The following is a 26,705-nucleotide window of genomic DNA, read 5'->3' as shown; positions in this document are numbered from 1 at the left end:
TGCATAAGCAGTAAGATATATATTGAATGAAGATACGCAATAAAATAGGGTGAATATTGAGACATGATTTTAATCATCCAATAAGCCAAACAAGTGCACAACTACCACATTACCAATCATCCATTGACCCAAATGGCACAGCATTATCACTCATTCCTTTCCAAATGAGAGGTTGGGAGTTTGAACCTCGGTGGAGGTAATAGGGTATGTACATATTTGCTTAAAAAAAAAAAAAAAAAAAAAGGTCATTCATTGACCCAAGTCAACATTCCAGTAACATCAACTTGCATCACCACTATCTTCCCAAAATCCTACTTGCATCACCACTATCTACCCAAAATCCTACACCACTCTTGTGCCACATCCAATTCAACTTAAAATTAACATATCTACCAAAATAAACACCCTTAAAAACCTCCTCTTTCTTTTCTTTTTCTTTTTTGTTCTTTTTTCTTTTCTATTGCACTTTCTGGACTACTTATTATAGGATGTTTTTTTAACTTTACAGAAAGGGAAACACTACAAACGTCAATGACACAATGTTGTTGTTTTTTTTTATTTATACAAGTGTCTGTGTTGTTGTTACAAGAGATTACAGCTAAATTGCAGAATAAAACCTTCCACTCAAGTTGTGCTACGTACTAGACTTATGACTCTAAATTTTACCATTGTCCCGTCAAAATTATGCAAATTTATAAAAAGTTGTAAATGAACACAGAAGATGTGACCAGTATAATGAGAAAGATAAATTAATTAACATAAAATTACAGACACTGTGTTGTTTCTATCTTTCTATCAACATCTAAAAACAAAACAAACAAACAAAAAAGACCTTGCTTAGAGATAATGAGTAATGATCTGGTAAAAAAAAAAAAAAAACAAGAGACTACCTGGTCTCAAAATTAGGTGGGTACAAGCCCAGCATAACGGGGTGATGACTGCAAGACAAACAGTAAAAAGACTACAACCAGTGATATTAACTGAATAAAACGACACTTGGTAACCTTCCATACCCTCTTCCGCAGCTTCAAAACCTCATTGGACTCTACACTATCTCTATCGTAATTCTTTAACTTTTCGGATTGTCTCTTTAGCATCCCACTGCTTCCCACATCTCCAATCTTATTCAACATCAGGACTTGCTCCAAAGCTAAAGGTGTTTGTTGTTCAGAGGGTGTGATTTCATCCATCTCCGCTACACTGAGAGTCTCAATTGTTCTTGATAGAGCAAGATACTTAACCTCAGCTTCAATCTTTCGCTTAAAGAGACCCTCAAGCTCAGCCTCCATCTCTCTATAAATTCTCTCTTGCAACTCTATGTTGCTTCGCATCTCTTCTTTTCGTGACCTGGTACTCTTTAAAGTGGCTTCAAGTGCAATAACCTTAGTTTCCTTCTCCTTGAGCGTAGCCCTTGTCTCTTCAAGCATGCTTTCCAAGAGATTTACATACTGTTCTAAGCTTATCACCTGGTTTTCCATGGAATCAGAGGAAGTTCGTTTAGTCTCTCCACAATGCAACTGGTAAGATGAGCTTGCTTCAAAAGTATTTGGATCGACAAAAGTGAATTCTGAAGGTGTAATAAGTTCATTTCCGCTCTCCCTTAATTTCAGAAATTCTGCAACAATGCATATAGTTCTATTAATTGGATATCTTAATAAAACAACAATACCAAGATCTAGAAGCTGCCAACTGTCAGGAATTCATTCACAAAACATTTCATAAAAGGTAATACAAGGAAATTCAACATCGTATATATATATGGTGGAAACCCCTCACACCAAACACCCCACACATATATGTACACAATACATAGAGAGAAAAGAGAAAGGGAATAAGAAAAGTGCCAATCATTGCTCAGTTAATTGAGCACCTTCAAAAACAATATATTCTCTTAGAAAATTATACTGTCATTGCCAAATTATTACTCGTTTGATATATATAGACAAGAGGACTCCAGCCTGAAAAAAGAAAATCCAGTGATTTCTTAACACCACACAAGAAAAGAAAACAAGGATGCATCAAAACCTGACCAGAAGCACTCCAAGTCAGCCCGAATTGCCCAAGGTATCACAGAAAAGTATTAAAAATGTATAGAGGAACATAACAATCAAATTTTCCGTTCTCTCTAACAAGAATAGAACAAGAAATGCAAGTCATGGTTGAAGCAGAGAGGAAGAGTGACAGAGATAGCAAATAAAAGTTGAAGGCCAGTTTTGAGGTTTTTGAGAAATCATAAAAAAGTGTCTTCAGCAGGCATTTAGATGTCATCAGAAATTAACAATGCTTAGCTTGACATCTTCAGTTCTTCACCATAGCTTGACAACGCCCCTTTATCTAGCATTCGTTCACCATATATTTGTTTATCAACAATGAGTCCACCACCAAAGGTTGTAGCCCAGTGGTATCTCATCTACCTTCTAAAGTGGAAGGTCAAGGGTTCAAGTCTCAGCGGAGACAAAATGATTGTATGAGTAACTTGCCAAGGTTACCAAAAAAAAAAAATAAATAAATAAATAACAGAGGAATCTGTTAACTCTTAGCACATTCTAACCCAATGTTGCATCCCAAAGATAGTTGTTCAACTCCCATCCCAAAGATGTTGTAAACATCATAATGAAGCATTGTCTTCTTCATCTTAGCAAAAAAGGTTTTGGGTTCTTTTGCACAAAAACAATGAAGGGGGATTGATCTCGCAATAAAATGGTAAACTTAATTGACAAGAATAATAATTTAGGGTCTGTTTGGATTCATTTATTTTGTTTTCATTTATAAACACAGGAACTTTTAGTTTTTTCATTTATAAACATGCGAACTATTTACAGTAATTTTGTTTTTTGTAATTGTCTTCCAAAATAAAAATTCCTTCTATAACCAGACAAATATCAGAAGTTTAGGAAAGATGGTTTATTTTTAATATGCTGAACAAAACTTTATGCATGTTATATGGAGTACAATGATCTTAAAAGATGGGTTTTCTATATTAGATTAAGAAATCTATTTCAACTTTAAAACAATCTAAATGTATTTTTTTTACTCAAAACTTGTTTTTCTATTTTAATAAACAAATATGGCTTTTTAGATGTTAAAAAAATGTAGCATTGCATATCTATTTCAAGGGGGAAAATGACTTACATATTTCAACCTTCTATTTATGAATGATGATAATTTCCATGGTTCCATAGTTTTTAAAACTTCCTAAAAACTGAAATGATTAAAAAAAGCAGCAGCAGAAAATATTATGTGATTTTGTAACAAATTTCAATGGTAATCTCTAAAGAGATCATCAAATTGCTAGAAATTTCAACCATTAAAAAATAGGCACAATTCGAAGTATCATCTGAATAAAGCAGCAATTAACATTATGAAAGGTACACACCTGTTTCAAGTGCTTTCTGCGCAAACTGGAGTTTAAGGATAGACTCAACCAGAAGATCCTGATCTGAGGAAGAGCTATGATTCTCACTCTTTTCTTCCTTAACCTCCCAAGACAAGTCAGCAGCTAAATTGTCTCGAGAGAGATCTCTAAATTCTTGTGCATTTTCTATGTTGTAGCTAGTTTGAAGTTCCTTGCCGTATTTGATTGACCTTCCACTTTGTCTCCCATTACTAGTTATAGGATTAGTGCCCTGCATAAAGACAAAGTCGGAGTTTCTCAAGTCAGATTCCATGCTGGAATGAGAGTTTTCCTTCTCGATTTTGACCTGTTCTCCACTAGGCTTCTTACTAGTTTCAATCCGACCTTTTCTCCATTGAACTGAATTACCCAAATTCTTCCCAGCTCCTCATCCTGTTCTTATCATGTGCACCCCACCACCATTGTGATATACCTCAACTTGGGAACACTAGCCACTTGGAAGATTTGCTACTCCGATCCTCATTGTTCGCAAAATCCGCGCCAGCCATAAAAGTGGCTCCAACCGCCAATCTAGAATCCAAATTTGAGATATGCAACGCAAACTCTTCTACTGCGACACCACACCAAGACTTCTAACCATTGCACTTGTGAATGAAACAGAGCCATTGCTCTTTTGCTTCACCGAATTTGTTGTTCGGAGGTTTAGTTGAATTCACTGCTGAACTCAATAATCGACATTACTACTTCCGTCCTCATTAAATTCCCTCTTTATCCACCTCCATTTCTTCAACCCAAACCCTATTGTGTAATCACCGGGAAAGTTAACAATATTATCAATGGAGGCAAATTTTCCAACTCTGCAACTTCAGCATCATTCCCTTTCTTATGGGCCAACGATTTATCATTAACATAATCCATGTTCACCATCACAAAAACCATTATTTTCAATCATGATTTTTTCAAAACTTCCTAATTTGTCATAGGTTATTGCTTCATTATCGTCCATATATTAAGTTGCCAATCACTTGGTCTTCAAATTCATCGTAAAATCTAGGGTTTGTGTATACAGATGTTCTTTTAGGCCCTCTACCCAAAAAACTCAGATCAAGATCGAGAATAACAAACAATCATTCCAGCTCATGGCCCAATCTAGAAAAAAAATCTGAAAAGATCATAATTTACTGCGTTTCCGGTAATTTTCAAATTGGAATTCTCAAGTGGAATTCAACACTTGAATTCAATTCAATTCAAATCGTTAAAATAATTCATATTTAAATGCGAGAATCGTAATTAATTAAAGGAATTGGCATGAATTCATATGTAATGAATGCTTTACGTACCTTATCCTCCATAAATGAGGTGTTTATGGGTCGAGGAGGAAACCCAACTTCTGCTTGGATTTGAAGCTTTATGGCCAAATTAATGAAAATTTGAAAATAATAATAATACTAAAACTTTTATCAGTCCGAACGTGGATAGATAACAAAATGCCACGTGGATGTGGGACCAACAAAACACTATTTCTTTCTTTCAGATAAATACTCGCGCTAGATTTGAGATTCTGTCTTATATCATTGTTCGGTTATCTTTCCAAGTACAGCTTCCAGCTTTCACACTTTCTCCTCTGAAAAAAAAAATAATAAATAAATAATAAGTGTAAAATGTAAATATTGAAGTGAATATGGAGGAACACAATAAATGATAGAATTATAAATAAATATATTTAAAAAACGATTTGAGGAGATCAACGAGATAAAATGATTTGGCCATGTGAAAAAGACAATTATTTGGGCATATGCAAAAAAATGACAATTATTTGGGCATTAGTTTAGAAAATAAATATGGTCTACAATGAGAGTAATATTAGAAAAGGAGAACGTCAAAATTAATATGAATAGATTAGTACAGAAAAAAATAATAAGATGTGGTTTAACTAAGATTGTGGTTTTAAAGGAATGAAAAATAAGATTTATGCCTCTAACTGCATATAGTTTGTATTTTTAATTTTTTTTTTTTTTTGGTTAAATTGATTATATATAAGTGAAGGGGCAGAAAATCTTACTGGGCCGAAAGCGATACAGCTCGTCCGTTTGGGATTGGCCCAGTTCAACTCCTGAATCCGTCCACGTATATATCGGGCCCGACCTTTAAAATGGCCGGACCCAATACGAAGACCGGGCCCGTTTCCTCTCAACTTGCAGTCCAAAAAGAAATTAGGTTATCAAGCAGTGTATGATAAATAGGGAAAGAAAAGAAAGAGGAGGGAAGGTTTTTTTTGGGTGTAGGGAGAAAACTTTCCATCAATACAAAGGGATTTTCTGATCGTCTACAATAAGCTAATTCAAATGCTTGAAAACATTGGTATATATTATGAAAATATGGCAAATTTATCAAAAATTAAAAGAAAAATATTAGCATCAATATTGTATTTGGTTATTAGAACAAACAAAAGTGTAGCATGTGAAATTAATTATTTAATTTTATCATGCATGTGATCTATGAATATTTTTAAATGATTTAACGTAACAGTATTGATTTATGAGTTATAATTCTTGACAAAGAATCCACATCGTACTATTTTTAAGTAAGGACTAAGTATTTACTTTTTGAGTAAATAACACTAATCTTTTTTAAGTAAAAATACTTGCACCGAATATTTTTGATTAGTTATTTATGCATACTATACTCCTTTATTTATGCATACTATATGAGTGTTAAAATCGTGATACCCTTTAAATAATGATATGAGTCTGGAGCATTGTATTTACTAAAATTTTGAATCCTTCCCCACAGCTAGCCATTATCACTCTCCTTGAATGTCAAAATGTCAATATCTCCCATCTGCTTATAGGATAATATTTATATATCATTGTATTTACTAAAATATTATTTTATGTCGAAACAAAGGAGACAGTAAGAAATGACAATGTCATGCATCTTATGGTTGAATGGTCACCAAAAATTGGATTCATCCTACCTTCCAAAAATAAAAATAAAAAAAGAAAATGGATTTATCCTTCTCTTTTACCAAAATTTTACCTTCTTTTTTTGGTGGGGGTTGTTTGGACCGGTCAAGAATTTGCCAATTTCAGGCCCTGACGAAACTTCGCACATCAATTTACACTTTAGGAACTTCGGATATTCAACTTTTACTCGAATCTTTTTACACAGAAACTTTAACTTGGCAGGGTCACCACCAAACCCAATTGGATAAAGTGGTCTTTTACTAGTGTCCAGGGAATGACCCTATCCTATTTTGTCTTCTACATCTCAAAGTTTTTGCCAAGTACGTACGAATTTGGCAATTATTAATCGATAGCCACCAACCAAGAAAATAAAAATCAGGATCACATCACATGCAAGGAAAATAAACTAACCCATAAAAATACATTTTTTTTTTTTCTCATAAAAATAAAATTTTGAAGTGGTATACGTGCAATGTATGTAATAACGTAATTAAAGAAGTTCAAAACAAATATGTTTATGATCTTCATTTATACTTAATTGAAATGTCTAAGGATACTTTTTGTTTTGGACACGTAATATTATTTAAGGATACTTTTTGTTTTAGACACTTAATATTATTTAGTCCCACTTCAATATATCAAAGGAGTGTTTTCTCCTGGGTTCGGAAAATTGGCTTCCTCATTTGGTGCAAAAGCATTTACTAAATACTAATAACGAGTAGCATACATTTTTTAATAATAAAATTCAAAGCCAGTTGAAATTAGCTGCAAGTCCACTAAGTACAACATGTGACCAGGCTCTGAGATTTGATAAGGGGGAATATATTAATATAATTGCAGAAAGAAAAATTAAACAAAGGATGAAATGGGGAAAGAAAAAATGAAAGGAAAGTAGTGAAAAAGGTTTCAGGATAGACATTGTATGAGTCACCAAAGCTTTTCTAGCTTAGCACAATCATATAATAAAATAGCTGAAGTGATATGGAGGAACAAGGTATCCTTAATTCATCAAAAAAATATGATTTAATGGGCCGTTGTGAGCTGCAGTGGTCTCAAACAATATATATATACACACACACACACACATATATATATAATTAAGCACATTCAATGAGCCTACTCCAGCTAAATGAATGTCCTAGCAGTTCCAAATAATTTTAGATTTCATAGATGATTCAATGTGCATGTATCATTAGCCTAAGCTAGACACTCAATAAAGAGGTATATACAACAAATGGTAGGTCCCAGGTTCCAACCATACTAATCTAAACACTGGTAAATCTAGTAATAACCAAGTGGTAGTATAAAACACATGAAGAATTGACAATGAACTTGCATGTTGACTCAGCTTTCTCCAATCAAGATTTTGGGGTCAGCATAACTTAAAGAGTAACACTTCGCGCACAAAGAAAACATGAACCCCACTCTAGGCTTCTGCTGAGTCATCTTCACAATCCCAGCTCAGCCCTAACAATATGCATATATATATATATACATTTTTTAAAATTCAAACAAACACACCCACTATATCGACCCTAGCAAAAAGTATATCAACCCTAATTTACTCGCATTCGAGTCTCTCTCCCCTAGTTTGTCAAGATAATATATATATATATATATATATGGACGCTAGCAAAACTCGAACACTCAAACTCCCATTTGAGAAGAAGCTCATACCATCTGAGATAATGACCATGAGTAAACTGAAAGGAGGGATGGGTTAGGTCTCTTGCAAATTGGCATGTTGAAGGTAATGTGGTTGAGCCATTCTTCTTCTATTTCTTTTAATGAAGATGAATAATTAACTGGTTGGGTCCTCAGTACTGGTGGTCTTTGGTCCAATTTCCAGTGCAAATAGTCACAACTGTGTCAGAAGGGTACACAAACAGAGAGAAGCAAAAACATATAATAGAGTTTGTTTTATTGTAAAGTCATTTGAAGCTCTGCAAAGAACTGGCCACAACCAACAAGGTCTGAGTTAATGGTTCCTCTCCCAATGCCCTTTTCTGAGTTCTTTCTGACCAATCTTTGGCTCATGTGAGGAGAGGGGAACCCATGTTAGATTTACTAATTTAGAATTGAAAAGATTAAACTCCCCAACACACAAAACAAAAAGAAATGGACTTAGCCCAAGACAAAAAGATTAATTTATAAGCATAGAATATAACACCATTTACCCATCTGCAACTCCTTTTTAAGCACTTCTTATGTATTATTTTATGTTCAAATCCTATAGATCCAACCTATACATTAGATTCCTTCATTTGTACAGCTTGTTACAGAGAGAGAAAGAGAGGTTCTCTGGGTTTGCAGCAAAGGAGGCTCTCTCTTCATCACTCCAGGTAAAGTGAATGAATAAACACTGTTTTACTGTTTTTTGAGGAGCTTCTATTAATCTATGACACTTTTGCTTCTCTTCTAATAATCTATGATAGATCAATGAAACAATATACCTTAATTCTTTGGTGTAGCTCTGTAATCAACTTCTGATTGATGCTGCTTCTGCACATTTTTGATGCACTCTTTGACTAGTAAGAAAATGAGGTATGGTTTCTGACTTGAGGGAGGCCCACAGTGGAAGACAATGATATATCTTACAGTATATCTCATGTAATATTTCTTTCTGATCAAAAGTCTCACTCCTGCATTCCTTCTCTGGAAACTCTTCATTCATAGCCACACATTGAATTGTATCTTTCAACATAAATTAGAGCACTGAATCTAACACAGAGTTCTGTTTTTCTGAAACCACTCAGCCCAATATTGAGCCTGTGAAGACCTCTGAAATAGATGAGACATAGGGACTTCATGAACTTCACCATAAAATGAGTTCTAGTTTTTTAACCTGCTAACAAATAAATCTCTTCTTTTGCCCTCCCTGTAAAGTACTGAGATTTTACAAAAACCAAAACCAAAGCTTTTGGGGTTTTATACATTCATAGCTTGAATATGGATAAAGAACCACCACTACCTGGTCGGCTTCCTCAGGAAATCCCATTGATTGATACCAAGTCCCTCACTATCAAGATAGCAAGTGCTAGCCACAAACCGGGTAAGGAGATCCATACTACCATTGTTTCTGCAACTTCGGATTCGCGTTCACCTAATTTAAAAACCAGTTCAATTGCATCATCTCCTTATAACTCTCCGTCTCTCATCTCTCCTCCATCATCCGCATTTGTTTCTGCCCTTCAATCACCTTACATATCTCCAAGGGCCACCTTAGTCCCAAGTCCAAGTGAAAACCCCACTCCAACTCCACTCACCCATTCTTCACCTCCGGTGTCATACTGTGGTTCCCAATCCGATGACATCCCAAGTACCTCCTACACTCCCCCGCCAGAGCAATACGATTTCTCAGATGATCCAAACAACAACCCAAAGCTCAAAATCCTGACCTGCGTGCCAGTTTCTGGCCCTGATACCGCTCCTCGTATCTCATTTTCCTTTCCAGTCCCTCGAATTTCTTTTGCAAAAGGCTCTGTCTCGCCTGCTTCCAGTGCCAAACTCAGCAGCTGCGATGTGTACATTGGATTTCATGGTCAGAACCCCAATTTGGTACGTTTTTGCAAGTGGCTTAAAGCAGAGCTCGAGCTCCAAGGAATTGCTTGCTTTATTGCGGACAGGGCAAAGTACTCGGAGAATCAGAGCCACGAGATTGCTGACCGTATTATTTGCTCAGTGACGTTCGGTGTTGTGGTTGTCACCAGTTGTAGCCTCCTGAACCATCTCAGCTTGGAGGAGATCAGATTCTTTGCTCAAAAGAAGAATTTAATACCACTGTTTTTTGACACAAACGCAAGTGAGATGGTGGATATAATCAACCGCAATTCAGATGATAAAGAATGCAAAGAAGCTATTGATGGACTGATGAGGTCTCATGAATTCAAGCTGGAAACAAACAAGGATAGTTGGAGAAGCTGTGTATCAAGAGCTGCTGGGATTTTGAGGGCAAAGCTTGGAAGGAAGAGTTTTACTGGGACTGGGCTAGAACTAGAAGGATTTGAGGAGTTACCATTTCCAAGAAACAGATTTTTTGTGGGAAGAGAGAAAGAGCTGATGGAGATTGAAACTGCATTCTTCGGGTGTGGGGATCATCTTGAGCCAGAATGTTGTTTGAGGACGATTAAGGGAGGAACGCCAGGGCAATCTGAAGGTCTTGCGGATGAGGAAACTGAAGTTGATACAGGTAGAGGGAGATATATTAATTTGGAGATTGGGAAGTGCAAAGAACCAAAGTTGGAGGCTTGGGTTGAACCAGTCATTGTAAGAAGCTCATCGAAGCGGCCTAAATACAAGAAGTCAAAAAGCGGGAAAAACAAGAGCTTTGGCAGCAGTGTTTTATGTATAAATGGAAATCCGGGTGTTGGGAAGACAGAACTTGCATTGGAATTTGCTTACAGGCATTCCCAGAGATACAAGATGGTTTTGTGGGTAGGTGGTGAAGCTCGGTACCTCAGGCAAAATATATTGAACCTATCACTCAATTTAGGGTTGGATGTAACAGCGGATGCAGAGAAAGAAAGAGGAAGGTTCCGAAGCTTTGACGAGCAGGAAGCAGAAGCATTCAAGAGAGTCAAGAGGGAGTTGTCTCGAGACATGCCTTATTTACTGATTATCGATAATCTAGAGACTGAAAAGGAATGGTCGGAAGGGAAAGATCTATATGACCTAATACCAAGGAACACTGGAGAAACCCATGTAATCGTTACAACCAGACTCTCCAGAGTTATGAACTTTGATCCGATGCAGCTTCAGCCATTGCCCTTGTCTGATGCAATGATTTTGATCAGAGGAAGACGGAAGAAAGATTACCCAGCTGAGGAGGTAGAATTTCTCAGGAAATTTGAGGAGAAAATGGGCAGGTCAAGCTATGGGTTGTGGGTGATTGGTTCTCTACTTTCTGAACTTGCAATCACACCGTCTGCTCTTTTTGAAGCCGTGAACCAATTCCCATTTGAGGAAGCTTCTACTTCTTGTAGCCTAAGCATCACTGATAATCAATTCTGCAGAAGCAATCCTTTCCTAATGAAAGTCCTCACTTTTTGCACTGCCGTCTTACAGCAAACTGATGGGAGAAAGAACATCATTGCCTCAAGCATGCTTCTTGTTGGGGCTTGGTTCGCCCCAGCACCAATTTCAGCAAATTTACTAGTTGCTGCAGCAAAGAATATACCTCCCACCAGAAATCAATTCAGGAAGTGGACCAAGTGCTTGAGTCTGGTGTTCTGCTGTTGCTCTGGTTTTTGTTCAGGCACCCAAAGATGGAAGAGTGAAGAGGATTCAGCCCTTCTCTTGGTTAAACTAGGTTTGGCACGAAGAGCTAATAGGCAGCCCGGATGTTGGATCCAGTTCCACCCCATAACTCAGGTGCTTGCGAAAAGAAAAGATGGTCTGCAAGCTGCTAAGGCAATGGTTCAAGGTGTAAGGAAAACTGGAAATCCATTGGTAAATTCAGACCACCTCTGGGCTTCAGCATTCCTTGTATTCGGTTTCAAATCTGAACCCCCACTAGTCCAACTGAAAGCAACTGATATGGTTCTCTTCATTAAGAAAACTGCTCTTCCTCTAGCAATTAGAGCGTTCACAACATTCTCAAGATGCAACTCGGCCTTAGAGCTCCTGAAGGTCTGCACAAATGTGCTCGAAGAAGTAGAAAAGTCGTTTGTGTCTCAGATACAGGATTGGTGCCATGGGTCACTTTGCTGGAAGAAAAAGTTACAATCAACTCAGATGGTCGACGAGTATGTATGGCAAGAAGTAACATTGTTGAAAGCTACATTGCTGGAGACCAGAGCAAAGTTGCTGCTTAGAGGTGGGCATTTTGATAGTGGTGAACAGCTCTGCCGAACTTCAATTAGTATCAGGACAGTAATGCTGGGACATAACCATGCTCAAACACTGTCTGCTCAAGAAACATTGGCAAAGATCGTCAGGTTGAGAAGTAAGATATGATGCTCTGTTTCAAAACAAAAGTCCTATACTTTGGTAGCTCACCTTTCCTTTACACTGTAACCATGTTATTCACTAGTTAGATATAAAAGTATCAAATTGCTCCTACTCTTCCTTTCTATGAAACACTAATTTCAACTAAAACGGCACAGTATTCATATTTCTAAGAAGAGGAATCATCAATTTCCACATGCAAATATTTAATAATCACACTAGTTTCTAATGCAATTTAGGCTAATATTAGAACAAGAGCTAACAATGAAACACAACAAAGACGGTTCTTGAACAAATTAGGAGACACTTTTATATTGAAACAAGGATCAACAATGAAACAGAACAAAGACAAACAATCTCAGAAACGCAAATTAGAGCACAAACCTTTCCCATGCATCCCATGAAATTACAATGCAAGCCCCACTGAATTTATAACCCACACAATAATTACAAGATGAAAGGAAAAAAATAAAAAATAAAAAATAAAAAAATAAAATTCATCCCTTTAACATTCCTTTCACTCACACTTTTTCATCCCCAAAAACAAGCTTCAACACCATAAGTTTTTTCTCTTTCATTTGCTTGTTAGTCCTACAACAAAGTAACTATAATTTCAATATCATTACCATCAAATTTTTTTATTTTTTTAAACAAGATTTGCATTGGGTGATCAGTCTCTGAATCAATACTGATCGGAGAAATCCACTCTATGAGAATCCGTACCCGGTCGTGACCGGATCAAACCGTTGGAAACGGCGTCGTCCTCGTCAAGAAATAGTCCTTCTGGGTTTCTGAAAACCCCGTGAAGAACAGCGATCAAAAGCCCAGACCCAATTCCGACCAACAAAATGTTCACAGTTCCAGTGAACCAAACGGCCACCAACGAGCCCACAACCAGGCCTACCATCACGATCCGATCGCTCACGTGATGGCCCAACACGATCATCGGATCTTCTCGGAAGAAGTAGAGAATCAACCATAGGGCGAAGACCAAAGCGAAGATGATCAGTGCGATCGGATTTCCGATGAGGAATACGGCGGCGCAGGTGGAGATCACGATCCCGTAGTTCACACCGAAGTAGTTCGAGTTTTTTCGGAACCGGGTTCCGGCGCCGGAAATGGAGTCCGGGCGGTCGAATACACCGGAGGCAATGAATTCCGGCCAGGGGCGGCGGCGAGAGATGAAGTTGGAGAGGTTTTGGACTGATCTGGAAATGACGTCTGCACCGGAGATAGGGATGGTGGTGTAGGTGGAGGTGGTGGCGGCAACGGCGGACTTGGTGGTGGGTGGAAGCTGCATTGTGGCGTCTTTGACTGAATTGACCTCAACAACCATTCAAAGCCTCCATGTGAATCGCGTGTTGTCGGTTTTAGGGTTTGGATTAGAGAGAGTCCGGGTTCTCTGCGATCGAGTCCATGGAGTAAGGCTAAACTTAACTGTGATCTGTTGACACATCATCGTCTCTACTGGACAAGAGGCCCATTCCTGATGGACCAAATGGACTTCTAGTTGCGTTTAGATTAGTCCTGTCCAGTTGTGTCAACTCGAGCCTTATAGCATCTTGTTTATGCAATTACTGGGCCCAATGATATTGGGCCAAGCCCATTCCAACTTGGTTCAAAATGGTGTAATATTAGGTGATATGTAATCAGAATATCTTTTTAGGATAATTGGACACTTCTAAAGAAGAAAATTTAGAAAAGGAGTTAGAATGAAAAGGGTTAAGAATTTGTAGGATTAAAATTAAATGAATGGAATGCAAATTTGATAAAGAGTTAGATTTGATTTTTTTTTTTTTTTTTTTTTTTTTTGACGAAGTTAGATATGAATTAATTATGTAATTGTTACCCTTCAAAATGAATACTATTTAGGGTCATTAATACAAGAGGATGGGGAGAGAGAGAGATGGGAATATAATTAGTAGAATTGGTGCATGACAAAAATGGAGGAAAGCTAGTGGAATTTTGGGCGATAAACGTATGTCATATAAAACTAAAAAGGAAAATTTTATACAACAGAATCCGTGTTGGATGTTAAGATAGAGAATAGGAGTGACTAAAAAAAAAAAAGACAGGTTTACAAACCAAAATGTGAGGGAAATTTTATGTGCCACGTGATAAGATTAGGTGTGGCATCTAAAAAAAAAAAAAAAATCTTGCATAGAGGCACCCAAAATTAATATAAGATAAATTAAAAAGTAATTTGAAAGAGTTAAATATTAAAAGAGATATGACATAATAAAAATAATTAAAAAATAATTTATATAGCCAAATCTCATTCATATAAAATTAAAGTAAAAATATACTCCATAATGGAGACTTGGTATTAATGCAGACGGAGTTGGGCTATTCCTTGAGTTAATAATGGGTAGTTGCCGCATATGGGTATCCTTCTGGTTTTATCCGGGCTAAGGTAATGGGCCGTTTGTTTTGGTTGGGGTGCTTGTTTATGGTGCTCCTTGCTGCTCTGATTTTTTTTGGACCTATTTACTAATGCTTTTATTTTGTTACTTTCACTTTCTCGAAAAGTACATGATTTTGATTTCTTTGAGATGAAACAGAAAGTAAAATTATGTTTAGTAAACAGTAAGCTACTTTTGAAATTTGAAAGCAAAACACAGAAAGTGTGTTTAGTAAACTTCTATCTACTTTTGAAATTTGAAAGCAAAATACAGAAAGTGTGTTTAGTAAAAAAATAATAAATTTCTGTTTTTGCTTTTGGTTCTTGAATTGGGCAAATATCAAATATTAGAAAACAACATACCACGGCCATATTATGATCCAAAGAAGTCTAGGTAGAGTGCTTTGTTTTGAAAACAATGTACGCATGAACACTACAAGCCCCCAAAATGGTGATTTCCCCCAACAGGTAATTCATATGACTAAATCAAACAACTAATTTGTTAAGAGGTAAAATCAACCTGTATAAAGAGAGAAATGGTTTGAAGTGGGCAATACACTCTAATCTATAATGTAATATTGATTGAACTTTTTTTTTATTGGGGAGTTGTCTAATATATGATCCATCTCACTTTTATATGTAGGAAATTACTGACGTTTTTATGAAAAATTGCATGTTACACTATGCAGCCTACAGGAATATATACCCATTGTGGGCTTTGGCAGAATACCAAAAGCGGGTTCCATTGCAATCAAAGAGTTGTAGCTACATAACTGATGCCTAATTCATGTAATAAAGAAATATTATGTATCATTAATTGTTGTAGTAGTAGTAGTAGTGTGTGTTATTAATGTCTCCCATCTCTATTGTTTCTTCCACAGGGACAGGGTCAATACTAGTTTGTTCATGTAAATCTATTATATGTGGGGAAAGGCTCAAATGTCTTTAAGTAACGAGGCATTTCTCCTGTAATAAAGTTGAAATAAGTTTTATATCATTTGAACTATTAGTACTGTCTCTCTCTCTCTAAGCCACACCTAAGATTTGAACTACTAATACTGTCTCTCTCTCTCTCTAAGCCACACCTAAGATCATGTTAACAACAGTCATGTAAATCGATTTATGTTTTTGCTTTTGGTTCTTGAATTGGGCAAATATCAAATATCAGAAAACAACGTACCACGGCCATATTATGATCCAAAAAAGCCTGGGTAGATTATATTAGTATCATAACAAGTGAAACACAACTCTAATTTTTCGGCCCAACATACACATAATATCAAAAGTATGCAAATTATAACATGAATTCAAATGGCATTTAGATACAAAATTAATCTAAATAAAAGTGACAATATTGCAATATCCAAATAGAAAATTAATCCAAAGTGACAATATTACAATATCCAAATAGAAAATTAATCCTAACAAAAGTGACAATATTACAATATCCAAATGGAAAAACAATCCTAATAAAAGTGACAATATTATAATGAGCAAATAGAAGTGATTCATCTATCACGATAGTTGTTCCGCAACTCATTTGCAACTGCATCACGGGTTTCACTCATCTCTTGAATTAGCTCTTGTGTAACATTTACTCTCTGAGAAGTACCACCTAACTCCACTTCTTCTCCTTCTTGAAGATTGGCATTCTCATCCCCATATTCATCAAAAAGACGATCTAAATGGGCTTCGTCACGAATAAAATTATATAATGTACAACAAGCAATAACGATGAATGCTTGTACACTCAGTTTGTAAGGAGGCATCAACTTAAGGATCGATCAACGCATTTTTAATATACCAAAACAACGTTTTATCACATTTCTCAGTGACGAATGCTTATAGTTGAATAGTTCATGAGGACCCCTTATTCGTCTCCCCCTATATTCCTGTAAATGATATCTTTCGCCACGATAAGGTGTTAAAAAGTACCTTATATTGGTATACCCAAAATCCACAAGATAATACTTACCTGCACAAACAAAAAAAAATTAATTTTTTTCTAATTTAATATGATATTTTAAACATATGATATCTTAATTTAATACCTTCGAGTGGCAACAAAACATTTATTGTAGGATCAAAAATAGTTTCCAATAATACTCTTGAGTCATTTGCCGAGCCTTCCCAACCTGCCACCACATATGTAAATTTCATGTCGAAATAACAAATAGCCATTACATTTTGTGTTGTGTGTGATTTCCTTCCATGATAAGGAATTTGTGAAGATGCTAGGACATTTGCATGGATGTGTGTACCATCAATTGCACCAATGCAATTCTACAACACATTATTTTGTTAGTAAATATAAATTCACAATACCAATTAATTAAGTAAAAATATTTTTTTTTAAAAAAAACTACCTGAAAAAATGGAAAGTATTTCTCATTATATTGAATCTCCAAGGGTACCTCGTTCATATTTGGTGGACATATTATATTTTTCCCTAATTTGCAAACATACTTTAAAACTCGGTGGAAATATTTATGCACGGTCCCCGTAGAATGTTGATATCTTTATGCCACCACTCGAACACTCTCATTGTGTGCTAGAATATACAAGAACATTGTAACTTGTTCTTGTACGGTTAAGTACCTAGAATCTTCCAAGCCCAATCCATTTAACCGTTCACATAAATTTCTAAATACATGTTTATCCATCCTAAAAAGTCGATAACACCTAATGGGGTGGCCATTTACTAATTTAAGTATATAATTATGGCTCTGAAGCATATAAGTCATACATAGTCTTGGTGGAAGCATATAATGTTCCATGTACTCTATGACTATGTAAATAAACAACAAACACACCCCCATTTCCTCCTCTTCATCTTCTTCATCATCATTAATTAAAGTAGGCAAACAAAATGGATCCATAATGATAAACCTGATGCAACGAAATATGAGATGCATAAAATGATAATGCAATCAATAAAAGTTATGAAAAAAAATGACTTCATCTTCAAATGACATATATAATATCTCATATTAACACAATAAAAAGGACACAAATTAAAGCAAAAAAATGATAAACATTAGCAAAACATTGTTAAAAGGCAAGTGTACTAGTTCTAAATCACAGACATAAGTTTACTAGCTTAAACAAATCCCAAATAGAAATTACAAACAAAAAGAAAAAAGATTGTCTCAAACATACACAACAATTACAACCCATCAACACATAATGTTGCAGCCTATTAATCTAGTCCCAGTTGCAGCCTATCAATCTAGTCCCAGTTGCAGCCTTTCAAGCCATTCCCGCTTCTTCTCATCACTAAGTGTAACAAATACTCTACTCCAGAACGGATCATCACGAAATTGTTTTAGGGCCTTGAAAAATGTGTCGCCATCAATTGGTCCCATGCCTTCTAAGATTTGCAAGCATTCAGTAACTTTAGCGGAGTCTTGATCAACTTGAGACATATTCTAAGATTTATATGTACCACTCGCAAGTGCACGAATCTTTGCAGATAGGGTTTACTTGTAAGGGTGTCGTACCTAAGGGACTTGTGTAAAATAAATTTGTCAACAGATTTCTTAAATTCCAAATTAACTTGAAAGTAGGATAATTGAATTATGATGTTGAATTCTAAATTAACTAAATCGAAAAATAAATTGAATTATGATGTTGAATTCTAAATTAACTAAATCGAAAAATAAAATAAACTAAAGAACAATGATTAAATAGGATGTAGAAAATAGAGAGAGAGGATTAGGAGTATGATTTCTCTACTAACATCGCACCACCAGTCAATTGCATCAATTTATTGGAGATATATCATATAACATGCACAGGGAATTAATCATGGCTGCAAGCACATATTAATTCAGCTAGAAAATTATATAATTTAAAGCTAAGCATGGACTATCTTCAATTGGTATAAACCATCTACCTAACTACTTTACTCTTGGGTGTAGCATGGTCTATCTTTTCTAGGCATAATCCATCAAATCTCTAATATTATATTCAGATAAAAACTATTGTGTAATCATCTCATTCACAACTATAAGAAGTGAATGAGTTGTGTTTAATTATAAGATTAAAATATCTAAAACAAGATAGAAAAATATTTGAAATTGAATTAAAACTCTAAAATCGATTCTTATTGAAAAATCAATTAAAAATCCTATAGATTACACAATTATGCATGATAAAAATTATTCTCCAATAATTAAATACAATCAAACCAGTGTGCTAAGCTAGGGCTACGTCACAACCCTAGCAAAACATTTAGCCTAGCATGACTAGAGTAGAATTCTTCATGGTTGAAGAAGACATCTTCACTGCTATGGATCTATCTCTTCTTTCTTCTGAATGCTCCTCTCTGATCTCAGTCTCGAGCTCCTCTGTATGATTTTTCAATGTTGTAGAGGACTCCCTTTAAATAATAAAAGATCAGCCATAAAGTTCCCTTTTTTCATATAGGAGACATACATAGAAATTCTGTCAAATAAGGACTCCAAAATTTTTACATACTTCCAAGCCAATTTTGACAAGGTAAACAGCTGTTTTAAAGACTCCTCGTGAAATACAAAATTTTAGCTCTTCGAATTTCCTTTCAACTAACTCGAGAATTTAGCCATTTTGACACTCGAGGAGAGAGATACAGCTAGATTACCAAAACGGGTTCAAGTTACCAACTTTGGTGATAGTTTCCTTTTTAGAAAAGGATTTTTCATTTTCTTCTCCTTTCCATTCTTATCAACTTGTGTCTTCTTTTGGACTATTTTCTAAGTATAATTAGACTTGCATCTTCAACATTGCTCGGTCCCACGGAATGTCATCTGTTAAAGCTCAGAATCACTGGTCTTGACTGATTTTACAATTAAAGCCCTGAAATAAATGAAAACAATAAAATAATGTAAAATTACAAATAAACTATTATTAAGAGAATAAAATATGCAAATAAAGGGGCTAAAATGTGTAACATTCAGCGCCTAACAAGACATACCACTTGAGCTTCCACCCTTATCTAGCGCCTCTGCCTTTTTCTTAAAATATTAGCCAAATCCACTCATGGCAGATGAAATTGTCTTTTAAAAGATCTCTTTAGTTGATCTTGTACGAGCAAGGTCAGGAGACCGACTCCTATGACGAGAAGTATCCACCACTTCATTGATCTCATTAGGATTTTTGTCTCCCTCATCACCACTAATACATGGGCTTCTATTTGAAGGGTGAGCATGATTACCAGTTATATATGTATCACCAAATAAGTTACTAAGCAGATTATAATGTTTGTACCCTTTTTCTCAAAACCGCTTGGCATACCCGACTTGCTATAATTATATATTATTGTTAATTTATATGAAACAATAGATAATATTATAAATAATATATTCCAACTAACCTTTTCCATCCCCTCCCATTGGGCATCTGTAAGTGTGACCTAACCAGTTACAAGGTCCCATGATGAACCAGTGTTGGATAGAAATTTTTTATATGCTTTATATTTGTCTCTCAACCTATTGAATTTATTCCTCAATTGTAGGTTCGTATACTTTTTTTTAGTCAACCTTAACATCCTTCTTCTAAATTTTTCCATCCTTTAGTAGAAAATGTGCTGCTTTTCCGATTTCCATTCTTTTTTTCTTCTTTCATTAAAGTTATTAAGATCTCTTCATTTTTTTCACTCCACATAAATTGAGAACTTTGATACTCGACCACATTATCCCCATCCAATAATTGAGTACTTTGATCCATCACTAGAACAATTAATACTATGTGAACAATTACTATATACCAAAGTGGCTAACACAACTTAATTGAGTACTTTGATCCATCACTACAACAATTAACACACTTCTACAACTTATTAGATCAAAATAAAATAAATGAGCAAACAACCTAGCATTAAATATATAATACTGTAAAATAATATAAGGAACAAAATTTCTATATTACAGTAATTAAACAACAATAATCTTATGAGGATGCTCATAATAAAAATAATGATAATTAAGTTCATATATTATTAGTTGATATTGATGAGAAAAAAAAAAAACACTCAATCACAGTCCACTTAAATGTAAGTTATGCAACCATCAGTTTTTCTTCAACAATTTTGTGAAATGGCTGATGTTGTCTACAATTGTCCCTCTCAAGATGATTGATTCCTTTACAGAGTGCTACTTGAATCATAATGAATACATTCCATTTATATTGGAAGTCCACACTTACACTATGCGGAACATTAAAATCCAATAGCCGCATTTAGGAACCAACTACCAATTAAAAAACCCAACTTTACACTATGCGAAGAATGTTAAACCAAAATAACCCAATTAAAAGTTGATGGTAAGAAATCTAATACCAGAAATTCTCATAGAAATTACACAAAGAAAAAAAGAGCTTATTCCATCAAATTAGCAACAGGGTATAAATTCCTACAAATAAATTACATAATGCATCCATTATAATTCAACATAACAATTAACCCATGATATCCAACAAAGAGGCAATGTAATGAAACAAAATCATGTAAATATTGAAATTTCACGGATCTAAAAACCACATAAAGGAACATTAATATATATACACATACAGCGAATAGCACATTAAGGAAAGCAAAGGGATCGGGGCCGAAGAGGTCTTTGATTTGAGAGTACTGAGAGAAATTGCTATATATACAGATACAGATATTTCACTCATAAAATGATTCAGGAAGAGAAATTGTAAATTGTAGGGCAAAATCTTTATATATGAGGAGAGAGAGAATCTGAAATGAAAGAGAATTTGAGAAGAGGGAGAATATGAAAAGAGAGGGCGAACTTACAAGTGGTGTTGTTGGTCGGCAGTTAAGTTTCCATTGCCGATCGACGCTCGCAGATAAGGGATGACGATAGCCCTGGTAGAACTTTCTTGAAGCAGATATGAGGCGAGAGGCTAAGGCTGCGCGATGATGATATAAACAAGGACGGGTTTTAGGTTTTAAAAAGTTAGTGCTACAGTGTCGAAATTACTTCCTTCGCACAAATACAAGAAGTAGATAATTACTTCTCTTCTCTTCACAAATTTAGGAATTACTTCCTCAAAATGAAAAAGTTAAAGTAATTTAATAAACATGATTTTACTTTTATTTTTGCTTTTTCAGAATTGACAGTAGAAAGTAGGAAATAATTCCTATTACTAAACAGGCCCTGTGTATGCTTGGGGCTTATTGCTTAGCTCTTTATTTCATTAATTAGTATGTATATAGTAATGATTTAAGGATTGAACTTGACAGTTATTGAATTCAGTTTATGTTAAATGAGTAATACTGGCCCTATTATAGATGACATCATAACATCATGAAACTCACCACTCCTTTCGTATAAATTGGATTAAAAAATTATTAAATTCGATCGACAAATTACTACTCATTATAATATAATCCTTGAATCTATATATATATATATATATATATATATATATATACACACACACACACACACACACGGAGTATAAAAGAAGGAATACGATATTTCATTAAAATTGTAATTACTTAATGGATTGATTAAGTGGTGTTTTAAAAACCTCTTATGCCATTATTGTGGACAAAAAAGTAAAAAAGTTTTTTTTTTTTTAGATAATGATACATTTAGAAGCAAAGTGCATTTATGATTTAGTGAAGGGTTAATTTCACTGATACCCCTTCGTGTTTGACCAAATATCACCTTTAAATATCTTTTAAAAATAATTATCACTTAGATCCATTTTCACTTTTCCGTCACAGTCTCCGTTAAAAATATGTAATAAGACAATTTTGCCCCTAATTCTTTAATCTCATTTATCACCAAATATCAAATTACTTAAATAACCATTATACCCATTGTCTCTACCTCCACAACCACCATTGTCATCCCACCTCCACAAAGACCACCACAATCACAATCTGATGAACAGTGGTGTAGCCAGAAATTTCCTTCTATGGGGGCATTATTTAATTAAATATACTAAAAAAAAATCATATTCAATGAATCAAGAATTAGATATGAAAAAAAAAATAGCACAATTACTTAAATCTAAATATTCTAATATATCACATTTGTAAAAAAATAATAATAAAAAATAAATAAAAAAAAATCCATGATAAACAATTTCATTCCAAAAAATTTCATGGTGACAAACATTCTTAATAACTACTATGTCAGACTGTCAATCTACTCATAATAAAAATTTATTTATATTACAAATCAAAACAATAAAATAAAAAGCAAGATATGAAGATAACTAATCTTATAAGTTGTATCCAAATAATCTAATCAATCGAAAATTTTGATAGAGTGCGTGAATCTATGATTTCACCAATTTGGGCTGCAAATAAAAAAAATTCGAAGTCTTATTTAGAGAATAATAATTAGTAACACAATTACACAAACTAAATTTTGAAAGAACAACAAGGCCTAAAATAATTTTGATAGTAATAACTAATAATTTTTCTAATTAAAATTATAATAACAAATAATATTCGTAAATTTAGATGATAAAAAAAAAAAAATTTATCAGATTATCTGTCTGTCACACTGCAGTACGACTAACTGAGTCTGTAAATGGTTTCTCCGTTTACTTTGTTTGGATTTGTAAATTTAGATGATTAAAAAAATATATATCAGATTACCTGTCTGCCGCACTAGACTGACTGAGCCTGTAAATGGTTTCTCCGCTTGCTCTGTTCAAATTGTGCATTTGTGAAATGTTGAAGGCTCGCGGAAAGGAAAATGTTGAAGATCAAAAATGTGATAGGAACAATTCATTTGTTTGTGATAAAATCAAAAGTCTGAAAGAGTATCTTAATAAATTTTTTTTTTTTTTTTTTTTGAAAGTGGGAAAAAAATATCATATTTTGTGGGAAAGTGATAAATTGATAGATATAGTATTTGTAATGACCCAGTCTTTTTCTCCTTTTTCTTTTCCAGCGATTTTCTTTTTTCGTCTTTTTCTTATTTTGTCTTTTCCCTATTTCGTCCTTTTCCCATTTTTCATTTTTCCTTGCATAACCTCACTTGTTGTGCTCAGATTTGATTCCGGTTTTGTATGCATTCATGATACTTAGTTTCCATGATATTTGTATTTTCACTTTTGTAGGAAATCATTCTAATTACTTACTTTTTCATAAAGGGCATGGATGCATATATTATTGTAATTATTCATTATTTTTGGGGTTTTGGTGTAATTACATAAAGTAATTATTTTTTGTCTTGGAGACCTTTTTGCAATTTATTTTGGAAGATATTTTGAAAAATGACCTTTTTGCAATTTTTGAAAAATGTGACAAGTGTCACATACTCATGGTGCCACTTTTTGACAAAGGGGTGGAGTGACTTGGATGTGTAATCTTTTGACATTTGGAGGGTGGAGATTTACCCACATGTTGGCCTATGATTGGTGCACATGTTGGCTTTGATTATTGACAAATGTAGGCTTAAGATTGAGCCTAGGAAGGAGTATTGGATTTGTGACAAGTGTAGGATCATGATTTAGTCTTGCATTGTGTGTGTGTGTGAGATAGTGTAAGAACACATAGTAAGTGGATGATTTCTAACCCTTCCACTCACCATTTCATGTGGGATTCTTAGTCAATATTCTTAAAACTTCTTAGAATGTCTCGAAATGATTAGATTAGGTTGTATTAACCTTGTTTGACTTATTTAGAGTCAAGTCTCTCACTTTAATTGTGAATTGACCGTTTTGCCCCTTTGATAACGAATTTTGTCCCTTTTGACCTTTGTTTTCGCTTTTGCTCTCTTTAGGTCCTGTGATCTCATGAAAGGTCACATTTGTGTCTTAAGAATGATTCCTATCTCTTAAGACCTTGGTTTATCATTTGCTTCCGCATTTCAGATCCGTCATCGGATTAACTTTCTGTTCATCACTGACGCACCGGGTTGAAAAACTTGAACCGTCACAATATTATATATATTTACAATTGTGTCATGATTATATTCTATTGTTTTGTCTTCTTTTTTTTCTTTTTCTTTTTTTTCTTTTTTTTTTTGGTGTAAAACCGCGAATTGCTTTTGGTTATACACACACACACACACACACACACACACACACACACACACTATATATATATATATATATATATATATATATATATATGTATGCACTATCAAATTTTAGAGGGGGTAATTATATAAATATAAAAATCTTTCTTATAAAATTTAAAAAAATTAAAAGTTCAGTTGGGGCAATTGCCCCCACTTGTCCATCTATGGCTACGCCACTACTTATGAATATATATATATATGCACTATCAAATTTTAGAGGGGGTAATTATACAAATATAAAAATCTTTCTTATAAAATTTAAAAAAATTAAAAGTTCAGTTGGGGAAATTGCATCACCTTGCAAACAAAATCTCCAACTTGAATACACACACACACACACAGGGACATATCACCTTAAACGCAGATACCCACAATTACTTATCATCATCATCAATCAAACCCTTCAATTCACAATCTTTATTGAGAAGACAAGAAGTTGTATTCAACACCAGAGGATCAAAATAGTTGTATCTTCCAATAGATCGTCGGACGGTGGTGGTTTGCTGGGAATGAAGATGCCAAACCAAATATTATTGGTGGAGTCGATGGTGACGTTTGAGGTCTTGACGCCTTTCACAGGGGAGGTCGCCGGACTCTGGTGATGATCCGATGGTTTTATGAAACAGCGAACATATCTCGATGTTTAGAGATCTTCAATAGTGGTCGTCGTCATCCATGGGCGTGGCCCTTGAAAAAAGACAAATTCGATGCTAAGTTCTTCTCTTCGTTGGCGTCATCACCGTCCACCACCACCGTAACTATCTATCCATAACAATTACTTGTCATCAATTGTAAAACACAGAAGCACTTACTTCTCTCAATTTCGAAACTAACCTAACCAGATTCGCAATCTGGTATCAAATCAAAAACATATTCACACACATCTGCGTTTGATTGAACTTTTTTTTTTTTTTTTTTTTTTTTTTCACTGATTGAACCTAATTTCACAAAACAAAATCAGCATCCACAGCACCCTGATGGCATTTTCCTCAACTAAGCCAACCGTTGACACAAATATCCATTTGCAGCAAAATAGATGTTCTCGATCTGATTATTTGACTTGGACTCGTGTAATACCCCTAATTTTAAAAGGACAATTCTGAAATTTAATTATTGTATTTAATTGCATTTTATTTGATTATGTGTCATTTTATTGAATTATTTTAATTGGTTTAATTATTTAAGTGTTTTTATTTGAATTACTTGTTGTATTATTGTTATTTACTTGTGTTTTATTTTTGTTAAATTAAATGGTTTTATTTTTATGTTGTGTGGTTAATTATTTTTAATCTTATATGTATGTAATTAGATTTTATTTTAAAATGGACTAAATTAATTACGTGAATTTACTTAGGGTTTTGCTTAAATTAAATCGTGTCTTAGGTTTGAGCCGACTTGTAGTTGGTTTAGGATTTGAATTTAGGGTTTCACATAAAGCCTATAAATACATAAGTATACGTCTGCTAAGGGTTTTTGTAAACCCTATTTACCATATTCACGTACATAAGATACAGAGGGAATACAGGGAACAACCAAGTGTGTTTTGTGAGACAAAATACAGAGAGAACCTTAAGAGATTAAAGGAGGGATTCAAGGAGGAGTTCGGGACTGAATTAGGAGCAGCAGAGGTAGTTTAACACAACCGACGTTGCCGGAGTTGATAGAGACGATAGTTAGAGATTTTAATCCAAAGTCTCAAAGCAAGTCTCTGTTCTTCTCTTTCCCGTTAATTCGTGTTCTGTGCATGCCTAGTTAGACTCCTGAGATTAAATAAAGGCTAAAATGGATTTAAACAAATATAATAACATGTCTTCTATGCATATATGATTTTATTTGATCTCGTTGAATTAACTGTTTTGCATGAACTTGTGTTTTTCTATTATTTGTTCCTCTTATTGTTTGCCTTTAAGTTTTGTTTAACGGAGGTTGGTAATGCAAATGAAGGCCTTGAAATTGATTTGAGTCTAAGATTAAACTCTAGAACAGGTATTTAAAACAGTATT

General features: G+C 34.5%; 2 protein-coding genes and 1 pseudogene across 2 annotated transcripts; 1 reads left to right on the top strand and 2 right to left on the bottom strand.

Moving 5' to 3' along the window:
• Positions 1–724: 724 nt before the first annotated feature.
• LOC132308291 (WPP domain-interacting protein 2-like) lies at positions 725–4,047 on the bottom strand (annotated as a pseudogene).
• Positions 4,048–9,075: 5,028 nt separating this feature from the next.
• On the top strand, positions 9,076–12,381 carry LOC132308288 (uncharacterized). The gene has a single exon (XM_059806329.1). It carries the CDS (start codon positions 9,271–9,273, stop codon positions 12,274–12,276), a length of 3,006 nt encoding a protein of 1,001 aa, XP_059662312.1. The 5' UTR covers positions 9,076–9,270; the 3' UTR covers positions 12,277–12,381.
• Positions 12,382–12,551: 170 nt separating this feature from the next.
• On the bottom strand, positions 12,552–13,756 carry LOC132308290 (PRA1 family protein G2-like). Its single transcript, XM_059806330.1, has one exon. The coding sequence runs from the start codon at positions 13,601–13,603 to the stop codon at positions 12,950–12,952; it is 654 nt and encodes a 217-aa protein (XP_059662313.1). The 5' UTR covers positions 13,604–13,756; the 3' UTR covers positions 12,552–12,949.
• Positions 13,757–26,705: the final 12,949 nt, after the last annotated feature.

The sequence above is a fragment of the Cornus florida genome, unplaced genomic scaffold (assembly GCF_030987335.1).
Source record: "Cornus florida cultivar Cherokee Brave unplaced genomic scaffold, ASM3098733v1 CherokeeBrave_3.0.0_Hap2_Chr05, whole genome shotgun sequence".
In the NCBI taxonomy this organism is placed as follows: domain Eukaryota; kingdom Viridiplantae; phylum Streptophyta; class Magnoliopsida; order Cornales; family Cornaceae; genus Cornus; species Cornus florida.
Note: the sequence above shows the minus strand (reverse complement) of the source record. Positions and strands in the feature narration are given on the sequence as shown.

Coding starts and splice junctions, on each gene's coding strand:
- LOC132308288 (XM_059806329.1), top strand. CDS start 9,271: ATGGATAAAGAACCACCACTACCTGGTCGGCTTCCTCAGGAAATCCCA.
- LOC132308290 (XM_059806330.1), bottom strand. CDS start 13,603: ATGGTTGTTGAGGTCAATTCAGTCAAAGACGCCACAATGCAGCTTCCA.